At 46.0% G+C, this 22,089-nt stretch overlaps 1 protein-coding gene across 10 annotated transcripts in view; it reads left to right on the forward strand.

The window, feature by feature from the left end:
• Positions 1-22,089, forward strand: part of TTC7B (tetratricopeptide repeat domain 7B) — a 233,159-nt gene that overhangs the window by 149,180 nt on the left and 61,890 nt on the right. For all 10 annotated transcript variants that reach the window (XM_079129545.1, XM_079129548.1, XM_079129541.1 and 7 more), the window contains one exon: positions 17,674-17,790. In XM_079129545.1, the coding sequence (XP_078985671.1) occupies positions 17,674-17,790 (117 nt within the window). The remainder of the gene's footprint in view (positions 1-17,673; positions 17,791-22,089) is intronic.

The raw sequence follows: 22,089 nt of genomic DNA on the forward strand, positions 1-22,089 counted from the left end.
AGTTGAAGAGCTTGCCGCGTGTCTTGCTGCTTGGAGATCTCAGACTTGCTCTTTTGCACAACCATACATTTCTGGATTTTCTCCCAAGATGTTTAACCCAGGGAGACTTAAAATGGTTAAAATACTTTTTCAAATATTTGGTGTTTTACCCATCCAGATACAGTAAAGTACAACCTGATACAAGTGAACTCAGTTTTTCCCATTGGTATCTGTAAGGTGCCGTTCCCTGCTGCCCCACCCCAGCAGGGGCACAGGCCACACATGCGCACACACACACACACACACACACACACACACACACACACACACACACACACACACACACCCGTTAGACTCTTGTGTGTGGTTCCTGCCCCCACAGCCCAGGGTGTTGTCCAAGAGGAGGCTTATAAACTAATTGCCACATGGCACAGTAAGCAGTAAACAGTGGTGACTAGTATGGTGGTGCCTCCAAGTGACAGCAGCTGACAGCCTTTTTGAGTAGTAGAACTAAGGAACAGCAGTGGAGATATTTGAGGAATGCAAGCCTGTTATTTTAATGTTAAGCCTTAAGCTGGAAAAGCAGAGCACATGGCTGCAGGGCTGAGAGCAGCCGATGACTTGTTTGCCTTTAAAATATTTATTTATATTTCCTCCTTTGGATGAGAATTTCTTCCCAAGAATACTTATTTAAAGTTGAGGCCAGGTGTAGAATCCCATGGTTTCTTCCCAACGTGGGTGAAACATTTCAACACCAATGTAAACAATAATGAGTGGGTGCTTGTCCCAACCACTGTGTGATGTTATCTGTTTGTGACAAGCTTTGTCCCCAGCAGAACTGTAGAATCTCTGGAGCCTGGGACTGCTTTGAGTTTCTTGGGTCTTCTAGCCACACATTCCAGTGTACATGGTTGATATTTTGTCAGGCCTTGCTATAGGGAAGTGAAAAGTCTTCCAGTTAGGGCCACTCTTGTCCACCTGTTGAGCAGTTGCCAGATCAGACAGCTGAAAGCCTTCTCAGGAGCAGCTGATCTCACCAGTGGTACTTGTCTATGTTAGTCTGTTTTCCGTTGCTATAACAAAAAATCTGAGGCTGGGTTAGCATCCGTAAGGAAAAGAGATTTATTTAGCTCACATGGTGGTTCTGCTCATCTCTGGTAAGGGCCCCCTTGGCTACATGACATCATGGTAGATGGCGTCATGGTGGAGCCCTGTGAGAGAGAGAGATCACTTGGTAAGACAGGAACTCAGAGAACAAGGGGAGGGCCAACCTTGTTCTTTTCTAACAACTCACTCTTGAGAACTAGCTGGGGTCCGCAAGAATTCCATCACTTTATTCCAAGGCCTGCTCCAGTGACTCAGTTACCTCCCACAAGATCTGCCACCTCCCAGCATGACTGTGCCCTGACCATGCTTCCAACCTGTGAAACCTTGGGGACACACTTAGACTGTACTCAAACCACATATCATCTGCCGTGGTCTCGATGAATGTCCCCCAAAGGTCGATGTGCTAAAGGCTTGGTGTCCAGCCAGAGTCCTGCTTTTAGGAGGCGGTGTAGACCTTAGGAGATGGGGCCTGTGGGAGCTCCTTAGGCCATTTGAGGGTATGACCCCAAGGGGGATTATGGGACCCTGGCTCAGCCCCTTGCATCCTGCCTTTTTTTGCTTCCTGGCTCATGATGTGAGAGGTTTGCTTCACCCTGAGCTCCTGTCATGGTGTGCTGCCTTTGTCAGAGGCCCAAAGCATTGGGGCAGGGCGTCACTCAATCTTGGACTGGAACCTCCAGAACCATCAGCCAAAATAAACCTTTTCTCTTTATAAGTTAACTGCTTCAAGTATTTCATTATAGTGATGAAAGCTGATGAATACACCATCCTAATTGTCACCATGAAATGGTAAAAGTGGTGTTTAAGGACTTCAAATAAGATGAACAGGACCAACATGCTGTATGCTAAGAGGCAACATCTCAGCCATTTTATCATTCTAAGCAGAACTGAGACTGAACAACTGGGAAGAATTTTCTACATGTAGGGATTGTGAGAACCAGAAATTGTTTCCTAAAGGAACTGCAGAAATAAACTCACCACTCTGGAGAAGCAGCCATTTTTTCTGGGTGTTATAGGATTCTGCATAGAAGGAAAGGAATGTGGAAGGATCTTCTGTAGTAACGAGAGTCAGACAAACCTAGCTCCGGACTCCAGTTCCTCCACCTTTCAGTAAGTCACCAAATCTATCTATCTTATGTCCTCATTTGCAAAATGTGCAATAATAACATGTAATAAATATTATTTTATTTGCAAAAATAACCCATCTCAGAATTTGCTGCAAGAATTGATTTTTCTAGTGCATGGAAGGCATTTGAACATGCCAGTCACTCAGTAATCAGTAGGGATTCATATTATTACCACTATCACTACTATAGTGATTTCAAATATGATATTTTAGAATTCTTTAAAATTGTTGTTAATGGGTATTGGACATGGTAGCCTCTGCCTGTAATCCCAGCAGCTCAGGAGGCTGAGGCAGGAGGATTGCAAGTTCAAAGCTAGCCTCAGCAATTTAGTGAGGTCCCAAGCAACTCAGCAAGACTCTGTCATAAAATTTAAAAATAAATAAAAAGGGCTGGGGAATGTAGCTCAGTGGTAAGCACCTCTGGGTCAATTCCTGGTACCAAAAACAAATAAACAAACCAAAAATTGTTGTTACTAAATATTGAATGAAAGCAAGAGAATATTTATTAAACATTTAAAATAATAATACAACTGTTATATGTATTTCATAAGAAAAAGAACATTAATGCTGCCTATGAATTGTCTGGGTGTCTTATTTATACGTAGACACATACGTGTACTTATGTGCACTTCCTGTGCGTGTGAATTTCCTGTGTGATCGTGCCATGAGTGTCCTCCCCAGCCAATCCCCTCACCTCACCTGGCAGGCTAATCACTGTCCTGAATTCCATGTTGAGCATTCTCTTATGTCTCCATACCATATGTGTCTGTACTCTAAAATAATCAAATGTATTAGTTTTGCAGATTTTATATTTTTAAAAAATGGAATCATATTCAATATAATCCTTGTGCTACCTGCTTTCATTACTTAGAATTATGTTCCTGAGGTTCTTCTCTGATGGCGTACAACAGTGATTCATTTGTTTGCGTGCAGGAATTGTATTTTCTTGTATAAGCCAGGTCCAGTCACTGTAAATCCATATGTGGGTTGTTTGCAGTTAGGGGCTGCTGTAAATGTTCTCGTCAGGTCTCCTGGCATGTCCCTGGGAGTGAAATTGTTAGCTCATAGGATATGTGCATCTTTAACTTTACTGAAGCTTTCCCAGCGTCCCAAAGCGGGTCACTCTGCAGCCACAGTGCCTGAGAGCCGCCGTGGCTACACACGCCCTGCCGAGTGCTGCCTGACCCGGTGTTTTGGCAGTATGGCCGTAGGCTAAAGCATCCCACTGTGAGTCCAGTTACATGTTCACTGACGAGGGTGCACGTCTTGCTACTTGTTGGTCATTTAATTTCGCGAGGCATGCAGGAGCTTCTCCAGAGAAGCCTCTCCTCTCCTCTAGTTGGGGTGTCCTTCTGCCGATCATCTTGTGAGACTGCGCTGTGTGCCAGGTCACAGGTCTGCTTGGAGTCTTCTCCAGGTTGTCACGCTTGCCTCTGCTTTCTCTGAGCTGTCTTTCCATGAGCACAAGTTCTTAATGTTCAAATCGTTGAATCACCGCTCATTTTCTTGATGGGCAGTCCTCCTGGCGTCCAGTTTAAGAAGCCTTTCCTTTCTCCAGCAGGTTTTGTAATGTCTAATTGTATGTTTATTTTCTCTTCCGTGGATTTTTGTTCTCATTTTCACTATTTCCTCCCTATTTTCTTCTTTCTGGAAGTTTAGTTGATTCGATTTTTCGCCTTTTTTACTTTCTGACCTAAGCATTTAAGTCTAAAAATTTCCCTCTAAATAGTAATTTAGCTGCAAACCACAAGTTTCAATGTGTGAAATTTTTATTATGGCTTAGTTCTAAATACTTTAAAATTTTCTGTCATTCTTTTTGACCCATTAATTCTTTTAGAACTGTGTTTTATGATTGTTGAATATGTTAGTTTTTCAGTTCATCTTTTGTTACGGACTTTTAACTTCATTGAATTGTGGTCATAGACTATAATCTATCAGAATTTGAAATTTGTTGAATTTTCTTTAGGGCCCACCTGTGATCACTTCCTGTAACTATTTCATGTGCACTTGAAAAGAATTTTCTGCATTTCTTGATAATTTTTATATATTTTGTTAGGTTAAGCTACTAAATGTACTATTCAGATCTTTATTCTCACTGGTTTTTTTGTCTACTTTATCAATTATTAAGAGGAAGTGTACTGAAATCTTGTACTAGGATGGCAGTTTGACCTATTTCTCTGCACATTTATGGCAATTTTTGCTTTATGTATTTTTAAAGCTGTGCAATTAAGGTACACATGACTTTAGAATTGCTATGTCTTCATGGAACACCTAACCCTTTGTTATTGTGTTGTAAGATACATAATGTATTTTGCCTCAAGTTCTATTTTCTGTGATATATACACACATCAATATACATATCTTCATAAATGTGTGCATATACATAGATTCAAATGTGTGCACGTACACCTGTATGTACGTGTACACAACACCCAAACATACACTGATATGTTTATAGGCTAGGAATATTTTTGTCTATTTTCTTTGAATTTTTCATGTTTTGGATGAACTCTTTTTTTCTTTTTTTTTCTTTTCTTTTTTTTTTTTTTTTTGTACTGGGAATTGAACTCAGGGGCACTCGACCACTGATCCACATCCCCAGCCCTATTTTGTATTTTATTTAGAGACAGGGTTTCACTGAGTTGCTCAATGCCTGCCTTGCTTTTGCAGAGGCTGGCTTTGAACTCATGATCCTCCTGCCTCAGTCTCCCGAGCTGCTGGGATTACAGGCGTGCACCCCTGCTCCTAGCTTAGATATACTCTCGTATTCGTTATAGAATTGATTTTTTTTTTTTTAACTCAGGCTGACATTCTTGTTCATTTCCATTTATTTAAATACTGAACTATTTGTTTTATATACATCTACCATCTCATTTCTGCTTTCAATATGACCTGCATTGTCACAATATCTTATTCCTCTCCTTTTCTACTTTCTTTTAGATTGATTAGGTTTTTATTACATATTTTCCTTTACAAATGGAAAAGAAACATTCTGTTTTGGTAGTGGTCATTCAGTGATTACCCTAGAAATTTTAGTGAGCTCTTGCTGGCAAGCTTTCTGTTTATGTCTAAAAAATGCATTTGGCTTTACTTTCAAGAGAGGTTTTCAAACTGAATAGACCATTCTCAGCTTAAATATCTCATAGCACAAGTGATCTTGCTCCTTTTTTGTAATTATTGAGTTTGGTTGTTCATTCTATTATCATCTGTGTTTTCTCTCTGGCTGCTTTTAATTGACTTTGAAATGTGCTGATGTTTTACACTTTTGTACATCTAAGGTTGGATCTTGCTCTGAATTCATTGTACTTTTAAAAATGGGATTGGTCTTGTTTATCATTTCACGAAAACTCTCATCCACGTGTCTCTAAATGTTCTATGCTTGCAGATAACATAGTTGAGTCTTCCTTTTATGGTTAATCTGGTAATCTCTGCCTTCTGTCTCAAGTGTTTGGGTCATGCACTTGTGATATAATTTATGACATAGTTGAACCTCTATCTGCCATTTCTATTGGAGTCTTAGTTTTTTGTTTTGTTTCTTTTTTAAAAAATTCTTCCTGAACTGGATTTTTATATTGAAAAATTGTTTTTTAAGCCTTTCGACTATTAAATACCTAAACAAAAGGATGAAAAGTTAACATTTTTATTTTTTAATTTTTTCTGATTAGTTATACTTGCAGTAGAATGCATTTTGATACATTGTACACAAATGGAACATAACTTCTCATTTCTCTGGCTGTACATGGTGCTGAGTCACACCAGTAGTGTAATCATACATGTTCATAGGTTAATAATGTCTGTCTCATTCTACCATCCTTCCCATGCCTACCGCCCACCCTTTCCCTCACTCTCCTGTGCACAATCCAAAGTTCTTTCACTCTTCCCTACCCCCACCTCCCACAACGGATCAGCATCAGCTTATCAGAGAAAACATTCAGGCTTTGGTTTGGGGGATTGACTTATTTCTCTTAGCATGATACTCCCTAGTTCCATCCATTTACCTGCAAATGCCATAATTTCATTCTTCTTTAAGACTGAGTAATATTCCATTGTGTATATATACTACATTTTCTTTATCCGTTCATCTGTTGAAGGGCATCTAGGTTGGTTCCACATTTTAGCTACTGTGAATTGAGCTGCTGTAAACATTGATGTGGCTTTGTCACTGTAATGTGCTGATTTTAAGTCCTTTGGGGATAAACCAAGGATAGCTAGGTCAAATGGTGGTTCCATTCCAAGTTTTCTGAGGAATATCCATAGTGGTTGCACCAATTTGCAGTCTCGCCAGCAATGTACAAGTGTATCCTTTTCCCCACATCCTCACCAACACTTATTATTGCTTGTGTTCTTGATAATAAACATTCTAACTGGAGTGAGATGAATCTTAGAGTAGTTTTGATTTGCATTTCTCTAATTGCTAGAGATGGTGAACATTTTTTCATATGTTTGTTGACCCAGAATAGCCAAAGCAATCCTTAGCAAGAAGAGTGAAGCAAGTGGTATCACAATACCAGACGTTAAACTATACTACTGAGCAATAGTTACAAAAATGGTATGGTATTGGCACCAAAATAGACACGAAGACCAGTGGTACAGAATAGAAGACACAGAAACAAACCCACATAAATACAGTTATCTCACACTAGACAAAGACAACAAAAACATACATTGGAGAAAAGATAGCTTCTTCAACAAATGGTGCTGGGAAAACTGGAAATCTATATGTTAAAAAACAAAATTAAACCTCTATCTCTCACATTGCACAAAAATCAACTCAAAGTGGATCAAAGACTTAGGCACTAGAACAGAGACCCTGTGCCTAACAGAGGAAAAAAAAGGCCCAAATCTTCAGCATGTCGGCTTAGGACTTGACTTCCTTAACAAGACTCCTAAAATGCAAGAAAAAAATTAAGAATCAATAAATGGGATGGATTCAAATGAAAAAAACTTCTTCTCAGCAAAGGAAATCAATAATGTGAAGAGAGAGCCTACAGAATGGAAGAAAATCTTTACCACATGCACTTCAGATAGAGCACTAATCTCCAGGACATATAAAGAACTCAAACAACTTAACACCAAAAAACCAAATAACCAGTTCAATAAATAGGCTAAGGAACTGAACAAGACAATTCACAGTAGAAGAAATTTAATTGATCAACAAACATATGAAAAGTTAATACTAATTATATTGTCTCTACACACTATAAGTTTTTCCCCAAATAAAATTCAACAGCATACCCATTTTTTATATTGAGCAGTGTTCATTAATTCTGAAAGATTCACAATGGACTATACTTGGTTTAAGAGCCTGGAATTCCTTCTTTTGAAACGTTGCAGAAATTTTCCTTGATTAATACATTTTACTTAGTAATTTTCCTTACTGGCCCAAAAAGATAGAAGCAGGTGCCAAGTGACATTTGGAATAATTGTCTCTCTAAAAACAGCAAGGTGCTCTGTCAGGCCAGGGCTTTGATCAAGCTATCAGACTTTGTTTCTGCTGTCGAAATTTATTTTTAGAAAAATATTGAGATGAAAACTGACAGTTTGGGTTTTGTTCTTTGTTGTCATTTTGCTTTATTTTGCTCTTTGTCTTCGGAAGATAGTGGATGGTCTTGCGGTGCTGGTGGCGTTTGAGGACTACAGTCTTACTAAGACGTTAGCATTTTGACTCAGAAGCCACTGCCAGGGCTTGAGTTCCTTGCCCTCAGATAAACTGGTTATGCAACTCTCCAGCAAACTTTTGATTGATTTAAATGTTTTTGTTTTTTTTTTTTTTCTTTTTTCCTGTTTGCCCTATTCCCATGCTCTCGGGGAGGTCATCAGATGAGAGCACGCTTTAAGAAACCATCGGATGTTTCTTAACAAGAGACACCTTGAAGGTGACTTGAAACCTCTCAAGGATACGGATACAAATTTGAATCATTATGGTGTAGGGACAACTCTTGTAAGTGTTCAGTCCCTAACTGTGATACCTGGCAAGATGTTGAAATGAGTCTCCATCAACTGACTGGAGGCACACAGTACTTCTAAGAGGCTGTTCTTCCCCACGTGGCCTTCAGCTCACACACATGTGGAAGGGACGGTCCCCTGATGCCTGCGGAATGTCTAGATGAAGGATGTCACAGTGACCAATCCAGGGATGCCATCCCACAGTCCCTTGATCCCTTGGGTGCAAGCTGGAAGGGGGTCTTTTTACAAAGGAGGGTGGGCGGCTGCCTGGAAGACACCCCAGATCGACATGGAGTGTCATTTAGTGAGACAATAGCTTATTTAAGATCAGCTTCCCAAAACGATGGAAGAAACAACCCGATTTAGAATTGAACTTACATTTCTCCAAAAGATACACAAATATGCCATAAACACATGAAAAGATTCTGTGTTGCTAATCCTTAGGGCAGTGCTAATCGAAACCACAGTGAGATGCTACCTCCTACCCATTAGGTTAGCCCTTATAAATAAATACATTCATACAGAAGGTCACAGTGTTGGCCACGACGTAGAGAAATTGGAATCCTCTCCTGTGGGAGTATAAAATGGTGCTGCCTCCTTGGAAACAAGATGGTGGTTCTTCAAAATATTAAAAACAGAGCTCCCACATGATCTGGAAGTCCTGCTGCTGGGTCTTTACCCAAAAGAACTGAAAGCAGGGTTGTGAATAGATATTTTAGGCAGGAGCAACCCAAGTGTCCATCAGCAAATAAGGGATAAACAAAATATGGTGCATATGTACAGGAATATGATTCAGCCCTAAAAAGGAGAAGATCCCAACACATACCAATGTGAATGAAAACTGAGGCCATTGTACCAAGTGAAATAAGCCACTCACAAGCAGGCAAATGGTGTGAATCTGTTTATAGAGATTTCTGGAGTTGTCAAACGCAGGGAGGAGAATGCTAGCTCCAGCACTGGGGGCTGTGGGGGGTATTCAGCAGGCCCAGAGTTTCTGTGTTGCTGGATGAGATGGCCATGGTGACATTTGCACAACCATGTGGATGTACCAGGGCCACTGAACTGCACACTTAAAGTGGCCAAAATAGCAGATTTCATAATAGGTATATTTTACTACATTAAAAAACATATCTTTTTACCTCTCTTATGGAGAAGTTTGCCTGTTGGAGGGTTTCCAGCATCCTGGAATTAAATTAGATTATTGGGGACCCTTCCGCCCTTGTGATTCTCTGGCTTGGATCGTTAAGCCAGCATTCTTCTGGGATGGACCTGCTGGCCCGGGGAGCAGTTTCCTGGCACACCACAGCCATCTCTGCAGTCTGGCAGGAGGTGCGGGCCTGTGGTGGTGTCTTCAGTAAATGTGGATGCCTTTCGAGAGAGACAGGGGCCACTGTGCAATGAAGAAGTGGCCCGGAAGCTGAAAACCAACTGAAAGAACTCACAGAGAAATGGAGGATAAATGCATTTGAGTCCAGATTTGTTAATGAGAAGGGTCTCTTTTCTGGAGGGTCCAAAGCAGCCAGGACCTGGTTTTGAACCAGGCTGGTCCAAACCCTTCTCCCCGTTTCCACCTGATCAGTACCAGGCAGGTGGCTGTTTGTCCCAGTTTAAAATCCTCATGGAGTATCTAGTGTCCTTTCCAGAAAAGTCCTCCCTGTTTAGTTTTTTCTGAGTGTGCTGGAAAGAAATCCTCAGGACATGCCAGTCTCCCAGTTGGCCAGAGAACACAGCTCTGGCCAGCGGCCCTGGGTGCAGAAGGCTGGAGGGCTGGGAGGGGCAGGGGGAGAACCATAGCCGTGCCCCCACCAGAGCCACCACTCCAGGGGTGGCATCTGGAAAGTCTAGTTACTCTGATGCTTTTCCTTCCAAGTTCTCCTGGCTGTGTCATTCCTCAGTTCAAAGTAGGGATTCATTCAGGAGCGTTCTGGAACCCCCCCAGTACCTAGCCTGGTGCCTGACCTGCTGCGGATTTGAAGTGGGCGGAAGCCACAGCCCCACTGGCTGGCCTAGTGCCTCAGGATGGCTCAGCGCGTCTGCCTGCCTGTGTGCCTCTGCTGCCCATTTGGGTTTTCTCTGCACTTGCCGCCCTTGTCACACCCCATGCACCTGCCACCAACCTGTTTACCAAACCTGGGCGCAGCTGTTCCGCCTCAGGCAGCCCTCAGGTCCTTTCTCTCAGTAGATTGTTGCTTTGAGGACAGCAAACGTGCAGTGACCCCTTCCTTTAAAACGTCCCATGTGGGGACTGGAGGAGCCTTTAACCATGGGTGGCGGAGCCCAGAGGTGCTCACAGTTGGACCTGAGCACCTCGTTCCCAGCGTGGGCTCCAGCTCCAGGATGCTAATCAGAGTTAAGATCACTGGTTGAAGCGGGAGCAAAAAATGGGTCAAAGTGGGGTATCTTGAGGTGATTTATTCCAGCTAAATATGTCAGTTGTTTGTTTATTCTAAAAATACTGCCAGAAGGATGGGGGTGTATTCCAGATTGTTGACACTTTGACTGAAATGAGAAGCAAAACGTAACTGATATGGGATCTAGCAGGAGTCCCTGCCAGTCATAGAGAGGGGCAGGCATAGGATGCCAGGGTCGCAGCCAAATCAGAGACGGGCTGTGGATTCGTCCCCAGCTCCGCCTTTCACACCCAGCCACGTAGCCTCCCAGCGGAGGATAAGGGGCTGCCGAGCCCCTGAGAGCAAGGGGCCGCCTCCCAACACCTCCTCATACTTTGGCTTCAGGATACTTTGTGTTACTAAATAAATGTGGTTTTGATTTTCCAGGAGAGCAGATCAGAGTCTGGGGTGGGACAACTGGACCCCACACTCGCTGACCAGAATGGGAGAAGGCCAGATGAGCCCCCAGGTGTGCTGGCGCGTGGTGCCACATCTCCTTCTGGAGCAACCCTGGTGTTAAAAGCAGCCAAGTTTCTAGAACTTCTGTGTTGATTAAATCACTCCCAGACAGCAGTTTCCCAGCGGACCCCTGGGGCCAGCCACTCACAGGGGCTCCCGTGTGAGGGAGGGTACCTGGATGACAGGACCAATCTCAGGTCCTTCTTCGTTGCTTCTGTTGCCCCTGAGCAGCAGCTGGCATGAAACGTGGGTTTTACAGAAGCTGAGTACTCAGACTTGACCCCGGAAAGCCTAGAGACTAGGGGTTTCTGATCAGTGGCCCATAAGCTCAAGTCGGCTAGCAGAGTTGTGAGGCCAGAGCCCACTTCAAAATCGTGTGACCTTGATGACAGTTTTGGTGGCAGGCATAATGCCAAACTCTCCCAGATGTCTTGAACCCAGTTCCTGTTTACCTGCCTGTTCTGGCAGACCTATGGGTCTTCAGCACCCACAATGGCAGTGTGATGGTTACTCAGTGGGGGGCCTTGGTGAATGGTGTCCCTCAGGTTGTACACTCTGGCCACCTGACAGACCCTCACTGGAGACGTGGACACCCTGGACAGGGTTATAGCCCAGCCCATAGAAAGCCATCTGGGGAAGAGAAGTGTCCTGTTCCAGACCACAGCAGTGCCCCTCAGTTGTGAGCTTAGTACAGATGGTTTTCCAGAATTCCCACGGGGCTTCAGAACAGGATGCCCCCTGCATGTGCCTGCAGTTCTCATTGGAGCCGGGCGTGGTGAGCACACCTCTGTTCCCAGCTACCCAGAAGGCTGAGGCGGAAGAGCCACAGGATCCCTGCATTCAGAACCAGCCTGGGCAACATAGCAAGACCTCGTCTCAAAACAAAGCAAAACACTCATTGGAGTGAAATAAACGCAGGTAGAATTTTTCTAAGAGAAGAGCTAAGGGAACTCTTCCTCTGGGAGCTTTTTTTCTTCTTTTTGTAGAATCAGACCATTGAAAGTTAGGATGGAAAGTTAGCAGCTGCCCTGTTGCCTCTTGAACGTAACTTTGCACATGAATTCCCGGGAACCTAGCTACATTCAGACTTGGATTCACGGGGTCTAGGGTGAGTGGAGAACATGGGGTTCTGTTTCTTAAGAGCTCCCAGGAGACTCTAAGGCTGCCTGTCCTGGACCACACTCTGAATGGCAAAGTATTCTAGAACCTCTCATGGCCTTTTCCATCTTTGGGTGAATTGGAAAAATCTATATCTTTTTCTGATGAGCCCATGAATAGCATGTCAATACAGCAATTAGGTAAGCCAGGTGATCTAAGAAATCATGTATTTTTTTGTGTAACAATTGAGTAATTAGATCATTCATTCAAATGACATTGATTGAGTATTTGCAATTAGTGAGGCCCCAGGCAGTGCTGGACAGCTGGTGGAACAGTCACGTGAACTGGTTCCACTCATCCTCAGCCCTTCCAGTGTTGTCTGAGGAGCTTTGCGGTGTTTGGGGGTCTCTCAGCTCTAGCATGTGCACAACTGTAGACCCAGCATTGTGGCAGGGATCAGACCCCACTGAACTACGTCAGGCCAGTCACAACATTCATTTTCAGGGACAGTGACTCAGCCCAAAACCACTGGCTGTTTTTTGCAGAGATACACCACCTTCCAAGACTGGCCTGCCTGGGAAACCAGCCAGGAGAGTCAGGGCCCAACCCGCATTATTTTCATGCAGTAAGCCATTAGAAATGTAGGTGAGTGTGGATGACGGTAGATTTCCTTCAAGCACATGGGAACCTGAAAGAAATCCCCTGTCCCTTCTGAGCGGTCAGCTAGATGGATCTTGTGCCCCCTCGCCCAGGGGGGCCGCATGGGGCCTGCTTCACCCTCCCTGTCATCCTGTGCACAGCTGACTTACCTGGCTTCTGGTCTCCATCTCACTTCTCTCACCACGCATTTGGGCACGTCACTCAGGAGGTCTTATCATTTTAATCCATGGACTGCCAAACTGTCTTCTAGTTTAACATTTCATTTAACCATACCTGCCCCCACCAACCCCAGCTGATCTGCTTTCTTACCTGGGGACAGATGCTCACTTTTCTTCGGGTGGTTGGCAGCCAGTCTGCCCCAGCTCTCTGTGCAGGCGCCCCCGCCCGGGAGCTGGGAAGGCCCTCGGGCGCCCACCACCAGGGCCCCACCTGAGCAGATCCCAAGGGCTTTCCCACTCAGCTGCTCTGCCTCCCTGCCCACATTCAGTACATAAGCAGGGACCCTGGCACGCTGGACGCAAGAGCTCACAAACACGGGTTAGCACAAAATACCAAACGTTCGCGGTTCCTGTGGTGTCCTTCTAAATTGTGGGTCAGCACTCACAGGTGAGCTGCTTGTGAGGGTAGTGCGTGTCGCTGTGCTCGGTTCCTGCTGCTGCACTTCACAAAGCCATCTTTTACACTGCCAAATAAGATCGGAGGAAATTACTTCCTTAGTATCACTCTAGACTGTTCTGATTTATTTTCATTGATAGTTCTTCATCAGGTTTTGTGAGGCATATTAGATTTCCAAATTTAGAAATAGCCACCTTTTAACTTTTATCGCGGCCCCACCCAGGTCCGGAGTCTGGGACTCAGGCGGGTGGGCCCAGGATAAAGCCAAACAAGAGTCAGGCACCTATGTGGAGGTCTGTGATGGGGCACTTTCCAGGGAGCCAGAAAGTCTTCCTGGGCAGGGCACTAGATGGTCAGCCTGGCCTTGATAAATGCTACTTTGACTCACGTCCTATGTGAACAGTGAAAAATCACAATGCTATAGCTCTGAACCCTCACCAGGTGTGGGGAGGGGAAGGGGGAGCAAGTCCTTTCTGAGCTCGACACAAAGCCAAACATAGTTGTTATTTCAAGAATTACCTTGGAATTGTTCTTAAAATTTCCCAAATTGGGTTAGCTATTATACTATTATTTTTGTTAGTTTTAAGGAAAGTAAAACTTTGATTAACTGGGTCCTTCATAGGTAAAATTTTATATGCAGCAGACACACACACACACACACCATCATTCTTTAACGAACTCAAGATCATCAAGGAGCAAGAGTCGCCAGCCCCACTCCCCCTCAAGGCCACAGGGGGCTCCGAACAGCCCATACATCCTCCAGAGTGCACTTTATACCACTCTGCATTCCGTTCCGCATCTAACCCAGAGCCTTACGCATTTTAGGGTTTAGGCTGTTGGGCAATGGATTGGACGTTGCGTGTCTTTGTTAGTGTTGGCAGTGTGGTTAGGTCTGAAATCATCCTCCTGTTCCCTGTTGAGGCTTTGGAGAGGCGCAGAATCAGGTTTGAGTATCTGTCGTAGCAATCATCGATGGTATGAACTTGGGCAAATTGCTTAACTCTCCACTTAATTTGCTGGGTTGTTGTAAGAATCAGCAATTAAATATTTAAAGGGTCTGGCAGCTGCTGTTACTGTTGTTTTTTTGCCCGTCTCGAAAGGAGAAGTTTCCTGGCCGGCAGTACGTCTTTCCGCACTTGTGAGCTCTGTGTATTTGTCCTTGCCTTTCCACTGGAGGCGTTGCTCCTGTTCTGTAAATGGCCTCCAGTGAGGAGGCACTGTTTGACCTGGATCCCGAGGGTGGAATGGGTGCTTCAAAGGCAGAGGGACTGGGTGGAAAAGGCCTTCCCAGCAGAGGGAACAGAGTGTGTGAAGCCTCGGGTGTGGGAGTGAAGGGTACATGGAGAAAGTTGGCCATCACTGGGGTGGAGGGTGCCCGTGATGGCCACAGACAGACCTGTCGGGGGCCAGCATGTGGGCAGGAGCCAGATCACAGAAGACGTCGTAGATGAGGCTGAGCCTGGGTTATCAGTAATGGGAGTCCAGTTGGTATTTTAGCACAGTTGTTCTTTTGATTAATTTCATGTAAGTTTTCAATGATTCTGCAAACAAAATATTTCTCTTTTAAAAGTTAGACTGATGAACCTTGAGCCAGCTGTAGGGTGTGGGAAGAGAACACCTGCCGCATGTGACTGCCGACGTGGCAATGTGGCCGGCCCCGGCCTCACCTGGCAGTCTCCTCTGCCCTCTGCATCAGGTCGGCGACTAGACCTACTGAAATGTGACCAGTGCCGGTTTGTCCTCGTTTTTTTGTCACCGTGTTTTTGCCTCTGGATTTCTTCTGTAGAGTGGATCTGAAATAGCATTGGACACAGACTGTGGCGGGTCGGTGTGGGCCATTGTGACCTCCCGTTCCATGTAAACGTAACTTACACACCACAGGATGCACCAGCAGCTCAGCGGAAGTGGCATCCCATCGCGGGTGCTGTGCCAGCATTGCTTCCCACCTCCTAAGCCAGCCAAGGTTTGGGGAAAGAGCGAGAAGTGTTGCTGCCCATGCCCCCTCCCCGTGCTGTGTGTTGACATCTGCCTGGGTGTCAGAGAAGCGAGGCGGCTGTGTCACTTTGCACGGGCCTGCTGGTGGCTGGAGGGTTGGTGTCCCTGCCTTTGCTCTGGGCTCTCCTGCTCCTCTCCTCTGCCAGCCTCTCTCATGCTGTCCCTCTTGCCCCACTCCCAAGTGTCCTTTCCGTCGTTTGAGCTCAGTGGTTCTACTATTGTTCTTCCTGTCTGGTTCCCTTAATTCCAGCCCACACCCTTTCAACTCCATATCCTGAGTCAAGTGTTTGAAAGCTGTTATTTCATGTTAATTAGAAGTTCTTTTTCCAGCCAAGAAGCTGTGCACAGAACTGTTCCCCCAAGCTGAGGCTTAGACGCATGCTCTGGCGTTTGTACTTCAGGTACAGTGAAAGGAATCGTGGTAATTGCCATGAGAGCCGCACCACCGCCCACCAGGCAGGGAAGTCTTCCCACTAGCTGTGTGGCCGTCCTCTGAGCCTGGCCAGGCCAAAGGGGCTCCACGTGCCCCAAAGTGCCCCCAAGAACCTCACTACTTCCCTGCGCTCTCTGCCCTTCTCCTTGTAGGTCGGAGTCTGTGTCCTTCTCACCACCTGGCCTGTCCCATCACCCCAGGTTCTGCAAACCAGGTTGGGGTGCTTGCAGTTTAGAACCCTCTGGGAGCCACCAGAACCCCTTAGGCTCCCTTTGTTGCACTGGGAGGAAGTGGTTGGTGCTGACCCAGTCCTGAGCTTGGATGGTGACAGCGGGACCACTCAAATTCATCACCCACAGTGGAGGGAGACCCGGCTCCTCAGGGCCCCGCCAGGAGGCTGTCGCACCTGCAAGGCGGAGGAGCTCTCCCAGGCACCTGGGATCGCAGGCAACACAGCTCCATCTCCTGCAGTTTACAGATGGGTTGTGGGTGAGCGGATGCTGAACAAGGCCAGTGGCCCTCGGCGCAGCCCTAGGCTGTGAGGGGAGGCCAGGAGGGTCTGAGCTCCGATGGTCTTGAGGAACATCACATCCAGAAAACACCTGCCCAGGGGCAGCTACACATGCAGCCTCTGCGTCCTCATCCATTAAGGACACCTGCCAAGAGAGCCTGGCACACAGCAGGCCTTCCATGACCTGCAGCAGCCGCCACCTCCCCGTTGTTCACAGCAGACACCCGCCACTCTGGTTCACACGGAGTAGAGAAGGTGCAGTGGCGACCGTGGCATTGCCGGGAGACTTAGTGGCTGAGGCTGTGCTCTAGCTGTCCTGAGGGGGAGCTGGGGAGGGGCGGACTGGTAGAGATGACCTTAGAGACCTGGCATACACAGCCCTGGGGCTCAACGGGAAACGTGGCATTCAACCAGTGGACTTCGTCAGCAGAGTAAAGGGTCCAACAGGATGCATGGCGTGGGATGGGAGCGGCCAGTGGTGTCGTCTCCAGGGACTGGAATTGCGACATATTGCTTCAGGCAGTAAGGAATCATTGCAGTATTTTGAGCTGGGTCTGAAAAGGTTGGGTTTCTGAGAGCTGGACAAGTCCAGGGACAGGAAGACCAGCAGGAAGGAATCTGGGCCCATGCTAGGGCTTCCTCCAGGATAGTGGTGATGAGCCCAGGGACCAAGACACTGAGGTCTGCAACAACACAGGCTGATGTCCACAGAGAGACAGGAGAGTCTGGAGCCGGATACGGCTGTTGGCCCAAGAAAGTGAAGGTTCCGAGCCCAGCACTCAGGTCTGGATGGAGGCTGAAGCCGGTGGGGTAACACAACTAGGGGAGAGACTTGTTGGTGACTGTGGGGTGTGTTACAGGCTAGCCCCCGAACAGCAGGCTGGGGCCAACGGGGAGCGCTGGCAGGGCCCCTTTGTGTGCCTTCAGGCCAGGCTTCCAGGCTTCCCAGATGAGGAGCAGCATGGAGGTCTTTCTGTGATATTCATATCAATCGAGTCATATCACTTGTGTAATATTGTACATAAATCAAGACTCGCTTTTAATCACATTTCATAGATAAATTGGTTTTGTTCTAAAAAGCATGCTTTTAATAAAACCCCAGTATTCTAAGTAGAATTGGTCACCCGGATGCTTTGACCTGACCTCAGCAAGTCGCCCTGTGCCTGCCTTTGCCTCCCTGGTGAGGCTTATGCAAAGGCAGATATTGACTGGGGTTCTGGAATGCTTGACCCTGCAGCCACTGCCCGCACCACCCGGGCCTGTCCCATTCTGAGTGCAGCCGCCCCCAGCTGATCCCCCTCTCTTCGTGTTTGAGTGGCGTGACCTGTGTTGTTCTCCCTGTCTCCCACTGTAGACTACTGTTTTCCAAAGTGAAGTTGGAGTCCCTCTGCCGGGGCCCAGATGAGGCGCTGCTCACCTGTAAGCACATGTTACAGATATGGAAATCCTGCTACAACCTGACCAATCCCAGGTAAGAGGCCAGTGGCACCTGTTTGTGTGGCTTTTGCATGGGTCGCTGTCTATCAGTGCCATCTCTGATGGACCTTTAGTGGGCATTGACTCTGTCATCACACGCGGCAGATAGTAGTGATGGAGCTTCACATCACTTTAAGGAACGTTTCTCCCAGAGGCTGAAGGAGCCTCCAAGTCATGGGCTCCTTTTGCTTTTGTTGCCATGGTGATCCCTAAGCGCAGCTTGTAATGGCGCTCTCTCCAGTTTCTCTCTACTAGCCATTTACTTTACTCCTGTGGCAAGTCTGACCATCTGCCTGGTGATTTCTGTCTGTCCTAGTCAGGGATATTTTCCTGGGTTCTTGCAGTAAACTTGAACTTGCACAGTCCACAGGTCACATCCTACCAAGGATAGGGGAAATTGCTATTATCGTGGTAAAATGTAATTTCTAAAAAGTTGAAATCGTGATTCATACAAATATAAACTAAATACATGTCAAAGATTTTATTTACCTCATTAATGAAACAAGTACAGTGTTAAGACCAGATCAAAGAATAATTTGAAAAACATTTGTATGGGCAGAAATGCAGAAACAAATTTGCAGATAGATGCAAAAAGCAGTATCCTATGAGACAACGAGATGCATCATTTGGGGTTATGTTCTCCACAGGGTCAAAATCAATTGTAGTTCTGCCAGAAAAAATCCATTTGTCTTATTGGATTTCTGCAGTTAGTTTCTACCCTTTAAAGCCATAAAGTAGCCCAGTCATCAGGAACTCAAAGGTGCCACCCTCTAGAGGCAGCCTACCTGGGAAATGGGGACCAGTCACCCCAGAAGCCCATTGCAGACACTTGGGAACCCATTTTCCCATTTCTCAGCCTTGGGCACTTTTTTCTGATGTGTTTGGATTACTAAATGTGCCCTGCCCTGTGGAGGAAGTAATTTAATACAGAGGGACCCGACAAGTCCAGGGAATTCACAAAACTGCTCACACACTTGAACTTTTCAAGTTCATGGCCAGGTGTGTGGACAGCCCCTGTTATGCTCTCTGAAGAGTCGGGAGCCTGGAAATGGTAAATGAGTACCAGTGGTGTGGGCTGGTGGCTGCAGTCTGCAGAGACCTGTGGGAAGGGAAAGTGGGGTGTAGTTAGGCAGCCGCGGAACAAAGGGGCTCCCTGTGAGATTTTGTTTTCAAAAGCCTCTGCAGTTATTGAAAAAAAAAAAAAAAAGTGTTCAAACTCAGGACCCCACAAAGGGACTGGCCTCTGTGAACTGACCCTAGCTAGACCTGTGACCAGCCTATGGCTGAGCAGCTGAGGGAGGGACTCAGCCTGGAAAGCCAGCGACAGGGGGCTAATGGTCAGGTGTCATCACTGCTGCCCCAGCTCCCCCTTCCTCTGGGTGAAGCGTAATAATGAGGCCAGCCTCTTCCCTCCCATGCTGTTGATCTGACAGCAAAGATCGTTTTAATTAAAACAAAAATTCTACTTGTCTAAGTCTGTAAGCAAAAATGGAAAAGCCTATATTTATCTCCCCAAAGGCCCCCACTCCTGGCCTATCAGTAGCATCAGGATTTGGGGGAGTCTTTGCTCGTATCGGAGCTGACAGCAGCTACTGCCCCAGCTGGTCGCCAGGGTGCTGGAGCAGATCCTTCTTCTGCACCCCCTTTCAGAAGGAGAAAATAAACCCATCAGCTTTCATGTTGCCAATTTTCCCTCAGCTCTCCACACCTCTCCCACCTCCCCACATTTCCTCCCACTTAGCAACCAAGAATATTGAATGTGAGGAGAAAGAAATAGCAGAATTGGAAAGCTTTTTAAAAACACTTAACCAAATGTTGGGCTCTGTCCACGCTTCCTCCGTTTCCTGCAGGATCTCTCAGGGCCAGCGTGGGGAGGACTCCTCTGGGCACAGATCCTGGGTGGGGTTGGGGTGGTGGAGGAGGCTCCTGTGGTTGCTCAGAACTGCTCTTCCAATTATTTCCAAAGCCTGGGGCAGGGAGATCGAGCAGCTTCTTATTAAAGAGCTTCCTGTTTTGTGTTTTTTTTTTTTTTAAACAGCTCTTGGGTTTTATTTTTTATTTTATTTTATTTTATTTTATTTTATTTTATTTTATTTTTTTGACCAAAGCAAGCTTTATTGGAATTTGGCTCTCTAGCGAAGTTCCCAGATCCCCTGGGTACATCTCAAGTAGGGACCCAGAGAAAATTGCACGTGGCCCTGGCTGCCCAGGATTTTTTTTTTTTTTTTTTTTTTATAATTATATATTTTTATTTTTTTAATTTATTTTTATTGTAAACAAATGGGATACATGTTGCTTCAGTTTGTACATGGAGTAACAGCATACCATTTGCATATTCATAAATTTACATAAAGTAATGATGTTTGATTCATTCCATTATTTTTTCCTTCCCCCCCACCCCTCCCACCTCTCTTTTCCCTCTATACAGTCCCTCCTTCCTCCATTCTTGTCCCACTCCCACCCCCCATTAAGAGTCATCATCCGCTTATCAGTGAGATCATTCCTCTTTTGGATTTTTGAGATTGGCTTATCTTACTTAACATGATATTCTCCAATTTCATCCATTTGCCTGCAAATTCCATAATTTTATTATTCTTTATAGCTGAGTAATATTCCATTGTATATATATACCACAGTTTCTTTATCCATTCATCAATTGAAGGGCATCTAGGTTGAATTGAGCCGCTATGAACATTGATGTGGCTGTATCTCTGTAGTGTGCTGATTTTAAGTACTTTGGGTATAGGCCGAGGAGTGGGATAGCTGGGTCAAATGGTAGGTCCATTCCAAGTTTTCTAAGGCATCTCCACACTGCTTTCCAGAGTGGCTGCACTAATTTGCAGCCCCACCAGCAATGTATGAGTGTACCTTTTTCCCCACATCCTCGCCAACACCTATTGTTGCTTGTGTTCTTGATAATTGCCATTCTAATTGGGGTGAGATGGAATCTTAGTGTAGTTTTGATTTGCATTTCTCTTATTACTAGAGATGTTGAACATTTTTTCATATATCTGTTGATTGCTTATAGATCTTCTTCTGTGAAGTGCCTGTTCATTTCCTTAGCCCATTTGTTGATTGGGTTATTTGTATTCTTGGTGTAGAGTTTTTTGAGTTCTTTATAGATTCTGGAGATTAGTGCTCTATCTGAAGTATGAGTGGCAAAGATATTCTCCCACTCTGTAGGCTCTCTCTTTGCATTGCTGATAGTTTCCTTTGCTGAGAGAAAGCTCTTTAGTTTGAATCTATCCTGTTTTGTTTTTTAACTTCTTTTCCTCTGGGATATGAATACATACCTCTCCAGCAGCCCTTACCATTGTGCAGAATTAGCCACGCTCTGGGGCCACTCGGGTAAGCAGTGACCCTGGCCATAGAGTAAAGCACGGAGAGGGAGGGCTGTGCGAGTCAGGGTCAGCCCTCGTCCCACCTCCAGGTGAGGCAGGGTGGGACCAGCAGCCTAGAAGCTGCCCTTGGGTCACCCCAGGTTTTAGAAAAGGGTAGAATGGCATGAACAAGTGCACGAGAAGCATCCCTTCCTAAAAATAAAACAAACCGAGAACTAAGCAGAAAGATTTTGGTAGGAAGCAGTTGGTTTCTATCTGGAGTAGGTTCATACTGACTTCCTGGCTCCTGGGCTCTGGCTTCTGCCCATGCGCAGCAGCGCCCTCTGCTCCACCTGCCAGGAAGCTTCCAGCCCTCCCGCCCCCTGCTGAGTCCATGGAGGCTCAGGTCGTGGGCTGCCCCAGTGGGGGTGGGTGGGGGGTTAGTGGCCAAACTGACAGGCCCTGGCTTCAGGTTCCCTGAGCTCCTGCCCTTTATTTTTGCTCAAAGAAAATCACAGTATGAGCTCCTGGCTGAGCTGAGCCTTGGAGGACTTGGCCAGCAGGGTTCCACCTCTCCAGCTCCATAGCACATTTGATGAGGCGTTTCTCGTCTCAGAAGGCTGCATTTCCTTCCCCATGGCCTGCAGTTTTGCTTGCCTTTAAGATGGAAATCTGTCTCGTGTTTCGTCTTCCTCCCTTAAGAAGTTCACAAGAACTCTGGGGGCTTTGCGTGGTCCTCGTGAACATTGCCTTGGCCACTCAGGACAGTGAGAGTCTGACCAGAATCTTGCCAGAAGGCCCCAGTAGGCTCCCCGCCTGGATGGTACAGCACTTCACCAGGGATGCTAATGACCCCAGTTACTGGAACCTCCCTGTGCCAGCGCTGTGCTAGGCACTATGTGCTGCCTTCAGTCCCTGCGTCGGCCTTGCAAAATAGCTACTGCTGTTTCCATCCTGTAGGAAATAACATTGGA

This window comes from Sciurus vulgaris (assembly GCF_902686455.1).
Source record: "Sciurus vulgaris genome assembly, chromosome: 2".
Lineage (NCBI taxonomy): Eukaryota > Metazoa > Chordata > Mammalia > Rodentia > Sciuridae > Sciurus > Sciurus vulgaris.